The sequence below is a fragment of the Siniperca chuatsi genome, linkage group LG4 (assembly GCF_020085105.1).
Source record: "Siniperca chuatsi isolate FFG_IHB_CAS linkage group LG4, ASM2008510v1, whole genome shotgun sequence".
Taxonomy (NCBI): domain Eukaryota; kingdom Metazoa; phylum Chordata; class Actinopteri; order Centrarchiformes; family Sinipercidae; genus Siniperca; species Siniperca chuatsi.
Window position 1 is genome coordinate 105,418 of NC_058045.1, and position 7,083 is coordinate 112,500.

A 7,083-nucleotide genomic window follows, 5' to 3' on the forward strand; every position below is an offset into this window, starting at 1 on the left:
GATTAATTCATCTAAGCCATCAATCGGTCTTTTAGACCCCATTCCAACTAGGCTGCTTAAAACCTGGATGACCTGCAATTTTCTGATGTTAAACTCTGACAAAACTGAAGTTATTGTACTTGGCCCACCGAGACACATTATCTAAAGATAAAGTTACTCTAGATGGCATTGCCCTGGCCTCTAGCACCACCGTAAGGAACTTCGGACTTATCCTTTAACTCCCACATTTAAGAAACTTCAAGGACTGCCTTCTTTCACCTACCTAACATTGTCTCAAAATGATGATGAAAGAAAAACTAGTCCATGCATTTGTTACTTCTAGGCTGGACTATTGCAATTCCTTATTATCAGGTTGCCCGAATAAGTCGCTCCAGTTGATCCAGAATGCTGAGGCACGTGTACTGACAAGAACTAGGAAAAGAGATCGTATTTCTCCAATATTAGCTTCTCTGCACTGCCTGACACTCCCTGTAAAATCCAGAATAGAATTTAAAATCCTTCTCCTCACCTACAAAGCTTGTAATGGTCAGGCACCATCGTATCTTAAAGAGCTCATAATACCTTATTACCCGACTAGAACACTGCGCTCCCAGAATGCAGGGTTACTTGTGGCTCCTAGAGCCTCCAAAAGTAGAATGGGAGCCAAAGCCTTCAGTTATCAAGCTTCTCTCCTGTGGGATCATTGGTATGGTGAAATGAACAATGCAGCCTCTAGAGGACACCAGCAGCCTTTACACTTTGTCATGACTTTTCTCTCTTCTCTCACACCAGAGTTCTCATTTTTAACACTTTACCTCATTTTCAATTCATTCTTCTTGTGTTTTTTTTATTTTTTGTCTTGTGTTCTTCCTCCCTTAATCAAAAGAATCACACAACATGCATCACATGACAAACAGCATAGTTATTTATTGATGAGAGAAAATTACTGTACAGGACGACAGATAAATAAAGCTTTATTATTTATTTTAAAAAAACAATCATCAAACTAAACAAAATCCACAGTCATCAATACTTTGGAAGTTCAAATTTGTACATAATACATATTTACAAAATTTGTTGCTTTGCCCTTTTTTTCTTTGTACATAAAATAAACTTTGTACCTTCTGTTTTTAGTACAAATACATTTCAAAAAGCTCACAGTGCAAAAACTGTAAGGTCTAATGTGAGTTTGTAAAGTTGTATGAATGGTTTTAGTAAAATTCTAGTGCACACTGAATGGGAACAATGTGGAGGAGAAGAGAGCCAGGCCTCCCAGCATGCTCAGCTCTCAGCAAAACACAAGATTTCAGGTTTCACTTCCTTTTCAAACCACTAAACTCTCTGATCAAACATTGTTTCTGTGATTTAGCTTATTTTATTTTCAGGGATCCAAAAGCGGAAGATTGTGTATTGAAGTGTAGAAGTGTTCAAGGGAAAAAACTGTGGAGAACAGCCCTGCATATACATACCTCTGTGGACTCATTTCCACTGATTAAAACTACACTGAAGTAAAAATGTCTGGTTTTTACTTAAGGACACTGAAACCCACTGAAGGACGTCACTTTGGGGGGTTGTCTGGATCAGAGAGGGGGTGGAAGTGTAAATTGGTATTTAAACTAATCTCCCTCTTCACAGCAGGACTCTGGTTGCTACCACGTGGCAGTGCTGCTATGATTTATACGAAGAAAACATCACAAGATTTCATCCTTGGTGCCTTTAGCTTGAAATGTAGAACAGTGTTGAAAAAGATAGATGATGGGTTTTAGTAAATGAAAGAAGATGGTGAATAGATTTGGACTATGCGCTTGTTAATCTTTCTTTTCAGACAGCTTAGGTTGTTTAATTTACAAGTAGCATTACACCATATGTGACCATGTATCTGCAGGCTTTGAAAAATAAATTCTTCATTTATCTTTAAAAATAAAAAAGTTAATAATTAGAAACATACATATAAAAATACACATCCTGATTAAATACATTAAACACAACACAAGTAATGAATTAAGAGGGGTTGTAATCTAATATCCTAGACATTTATTTTTTAATTTGGCAGTTCTTGGGTTTTACTGTCCATTTCACAACATTTCATAGTGCTCATACATGGAAGACTAAATCTGTATTTCAATCCAACTTAAATCACAATTAGCCATCTTTCTTGCATATCAAATTGATTTTTACATTTATTGTTCATATTTTTAATCACTGAAAGGAACAAAAAAACATCTTTGGAGATCCATCAGAAATGCTCCTTTAGCCTCTCAACAAAGACACCGTATAAACTGAATGGTGCTGCTAAATGTAGCTCTGCAGCTAAGGACAGACAGTGTTTTGTTAAGAGTGGTGTACTACATGATTTCGCATTCAAACTGACCGTTGATATTTGCAGGTACATTTTTAAGCTGTTCAGTGTGACACAGCTGACTAATTAGCTCTCTAACCTGCAAACTGCTGTTAGCGGTATACTTTTCCCTGGTGGATGTTTGTTTGAAAGCTTGTTAGCAAGCCAAGGTGTGACGTGTGTCTGCAGAGAAGAAGGAAACATTAGCTAGAAAGCTAAAGTAGGTTGTTGTTCAAAGTCTGCAGCTCTCTTCGTGATGTGTCTCTGTCAGCCAATGATAGAACAGTGACGGTTACAGCTTTATGCAAATACAGTTGTCTTTGTAGACAGACAACAACAGCATTCTGACTGGTTAATGCAAAGACAGGGGGCACTATCATGACAACAAAAACTATGAAATATCTTTTTACTTTTTTGCAAAAGAGAGCACATGGCATCTTATTTACAGAGCGGATCTGTAAGCTGTAGCAGAAAAAACTTTAAGGCACAACTCATGTATATAACATTTCTCTCATTTAAGTTCTATTAAGGCTGTGTGATACTGTAAAAATATATTTCTGGTTTTGATGTGAATCTGCAGGGACACAACTATGAATAAGTCTCCAAAGGAACCTGATTGTTTTTGCTTCTGAATCAGAAGACTGAAGGACTGAGGAAGACCAACCACTGCTGGTGATCGCACACAATAATGAGAGGGAGAGAGAACAATAGGGTCAGGGTGCAGTGAATTAGAGATGGGCTGCTGTGCTATCTGCTCCTCTCAGCAGCAAGGCGGGAAATGACACTGTGGGCTGAAATATTATTCTTCAGACTGCGGCTTCCTATGAATGGCTTCGGGAGCTTAGAAAGAGAATAGGAGGAAAAAATCAATGTGGTGCAAGTCTAAAGCTATGAGTTATTATTGTGGATAGATGAGAGGGGATGAATATGAGCCTCAGGGCATCCACTGTGTGTTGGTGTGTTATCAATGCCAGCAGGGCTGGAGAGGGGACGTGTACAGGAAAAGACACACAATCTGAGGATTATGGGGAAGGATTTTGAGGAAGGGTTGGGTATTAACAGATGCTGCTGTTTTTGCTCCCTGGAGTATTGGTTGTATTTGTTCTTGTCCCATACATTCAGTTTAAGAGGGATCTCTGCAGTACAATGCAGAGCACAGAGGGATTTAAAGTAGATTTCAAGTGTTCTTCTAAGAGAAACTATTTTTAAATAGTTTTTCTCTTCTCTCATTTCACTCAGTGTGTGAAGTGCTTTGAGTGGTCGGAAGACTAGAAAGGCGCTATACAAGTACAGTCCATTTACCATTCATGATCCAATGCACTTATGAATTGTCTTTCCAATAAAATGCAAAACAGTCATCTGTTGGAACAAGTCTAAAAAAACTGCTGTATAAAGTTCAATTCACACTTCAGCTTCACGCATGGAAAGTCTGACCCTAGGTTAAACCTGACTTTGGTATATACTGTAAATTCTCAAATAATGGCTGGGTGTGAAATAATAGCAAAATATGTATAGAAAAATCTAATGACCAGTAAATGTACTGACATACATGGTAACTTCAACATAATGTGTATTTCCACAGCATTATTCCATCAGTCATCCTCAGTGTCCTCTGGAATTCACTTTGATTGATTCTACTTTGTTTCAAAATAAGACCTTCAGGGAAAGGAAGGAGATAGTACCCACTGAAGGATTTAAATGTGAAACAGATGGAGGAAGTGTTGAGCAACGGCAAACTAATATGACAAATAGACGCAGATCAGAAAACAAGAGGGTGTCCTACCAAAAAACTATGATCAAACATACTCATAAGGACCAGGGGAAATTAGAATTAAAGGCTCGTCTCTCCTCTCTTCAACTGAGTTAAATAAAGTATCCAGCCACTATCTGACAATCTACAGCGTTACCAACTGTCAATGACTCTGTTTCTGTCTATAATGATTGCCATTGATTGATGTGACTGTGAGCCCTTAACAAACCCGACAAGATTAGTTTTTTCTTACATGAGGGTTAAGGTTATCTTCTCTCTATTTTTCTACTATTAAGTAGAGCTAAATATCAATATTTATCACAAAGTGGCAAATGTATGTAAAACTACTTAGAAATGAATCCAAATTGATTTACATCAACAATCATGGCAACTTTGAACATCAACAGTTCCATGGTGCCTGAGTAAACTCAATCTGCCAATGTGGTTGAAAGCTCCGGAAGAGCTACTAAATGGACCTTGAGACGAGATTGTTTTGTCAGCTGATGTTTCCAAGGTCAAGACTGAACTGTCGAGCTCAGTCAAACTGATGTTCAGTGCACTGAAGTGAGTTCCACTGTTCTGCATCCATTCAGATGTGCTTGGAATCATTCATTTTGACCGCAGAATTTTGAAAGACAATAACAGGATATGATCATATCATCTCAATATAAATCCAGTAAAAGCCTATATTCAGTATTATTGGAGTCCCACCACAACATAACTAAGGGTAATGCTTTATTTTACAGTCTTATAGTCATTTACTAGGACTTGTACAAATAACTGTGTTATCTGATTCTGCTTATAGGGAAACACTGTCCAATTGGTACACTTGTAATTAAATCATTTCAATTCAATGGACACGCAAAAATGGGAAAATATGTGAAATGTATCTACAAGCACGCATACGCATGGAGCCCCCTAAGTCCTGACAGATGATATTGATTTCGAGCACAAGATAAAAAATAGAAGAATAAAAGTTTTCAATAATAAATGGAGCTCATCTTTGTTCCCATGTTCCCTGAAATTAGTACCAAATGACTGAAAAGAAATTCAGATTAAATTATTAGGAAATGGGGCGCCCCGGAAGCTCGGCTGGTACAAGGCCGAGTCCTTACCACAGCGGCCCGGGTGCATGTCACCCCGCCCCCCTCCACATTTCCTGTATCTCTTCAGCTTAAAACAAAAATTCTTAGGAAATGACAGACCCTTAAAATAAAGCATCACTCTCTCATGTGTATAAAGTGCATGTTAAAACCTTTGTATTCCTGATCCTGTTGTGCTGCAACAGTTGCACTGCCAGAATTGTCCCACTGATTGATGACTAAAGATGATCTCTGATTATATTGTCCATACTGACTGGTACATTTCATGACCAACTACAAGAAAATGATGACTTTCTAGAGATTGGAGGTGATTATTTGACAACAACTATTAAAAACTGCTTTGAGAATGCACTTCATTCCACTGTCATTACATTCAACAGAAAGAGACAATATCAGAGTCTTTGCTGATCATTCCCACTTTCGTCTTGTGTCCTGACCCCTCAGTGGACCGTGAGACATGCCCGTCTCTGCAGATTCATCCACCTCTCTCTGGTAACTGACGTGTCATGGATTGACTGTGTTGCACACACTGACCTCAGCACAGTGTGGACAGAGACAAACGGCGTTACTAACTGTTCCAAACACCATGTCGTGTGCCATCTCTTACTCCCTCTTAGGTCTTGTTTGGCAGCTTGACTGATAAAACTGGAGTTAAAGCAAATTTAGGGACCCCTACTGTAACTGTTCACTGAAACTCAGGAGTCACCAGCATCACAAGCATTCAAAGTTAGCACCAGCAAAACTTGAAAAAAAAAAAGGCACTTATTGGTTGATGTTAAATCATGTGACTTGGTCTAACACATGATCTCTGACTGACAACTGGAAGAAATCAAGGATCTGTTTTCCTCTTGTGTTCCTCTCACTGCTCTACCCGATGGAAGGCTATAGGAGATATTCTTGGCACATTTGTCCATTAAAGTCCTCAACATTACTTCGCCTGGTGTTTCTGGTTGAAGGTCATTACCTTTGTTCACTTGGGGGACACACGCACGTAAGTCAGACTTTCATCCTGGGAACCCGGCTGGCTTCTCATCCATGATGGTCAGCAAAGACGCATGTGGGCATTTTATATCCAAATCTAGAGTTAAGGGACACTCTGGGTCCTGTTTGCTGCACTGGCCAGTTGTCTGGTTCCTCAGGAAGGTTAGAAGTTCACATGTGCATCGTCCAGGTCCTCAGCAGAAGAAGATGTCTCCATCATTCTGAGGATCCAACATCACTTTGCTTTCTAAAGAGACATTAAGACACAAATAATAATCTGGCACATTACCTCCTGTAAAACAGTGACATGACCTTTAAAGGAGCTGGTAGGTGGATTTGTTAGCGTTGGACAGAGCAGGCTAGCTGTTTCCGCCGTTTCCAGTCTTTATGCTAAGCTCGGCTAACCTGCTGGCTGTAGTTTCATATTTAACGGACAGACGGGGTGTTCATCTGAACATCTAACTCTCCGTCAGAAAGTGAATAGGCATATTTCCCAAAATATCAGACTACTGCTTTAATTTTCTGGTGGTGGGGGGGAGAAACATAGATAAGAGATTATTAAAGCAGTTTGACTATGAAAAATTGTCTGGCACTGTCAATAAACTATTAATGTCAGGATAGACTTTGTTCATCGTACCTGTCTGTGGCTTCTTCTTCTTCTTGTCCTTCTTCTCTTTGGGCTTGGCCAGCTGGAGCAGTCTGGTGGGGAGCTGGGCCTCCTTCTCTGCTCCCTGAGGCTTAGAGGAGGATGACGAGGAGAAGGGGTTAAAGTTTTTGCCCATCCTCTTGGATCCAATGCGGAGGAAAGGTTCTTTGGTCGGAGCAGAGGATGAGAGCTCCACCTGCAGTACATCCAGAAAACGGAGAGTAGCTGTAGTTGTTGCAGGACTCATATTACAGCCTACAAAACTGCAACAAACACACTGGATTGT

The 7,083-nt window shown here is 39.6% G+C and overlaps 1 protein-coding gene across 4 annotated transcripts in view; it reads right to left on the reverse strand.

Annotated features, from left to right (window-relative positions):
• Nucleotides 1–881: 881 nt before the first annotated feature.
• The window catches only part of LOC122874251 (A-kinase anchor protein 13-like), a 153,654-nt gene continuing 147,452 nt past the window's right edge, over nt 882–7,083 (reverse strand). For all 4 annotated transcript variants that reach the window (XM_044191852.1, XM_044191850.1, XM_044191851.1 and 1 more), the window contains 2 exons: nt 6,789–6,993; nt 882–6,398 (listed from right to left, as the gene is read on the reverse strand). In XM_044191852.1, coding sequence (XP_044047787.1) covers nt 6,346–6,398; nt 6,789–6,993 — 258 coding nt within the window. In that variant the 3' untranslated portion in view covers nt 882–6,345. The remainder of the gene's footprint in view (nt 6,399–6,788; nt 6,994–7,083) is intronic.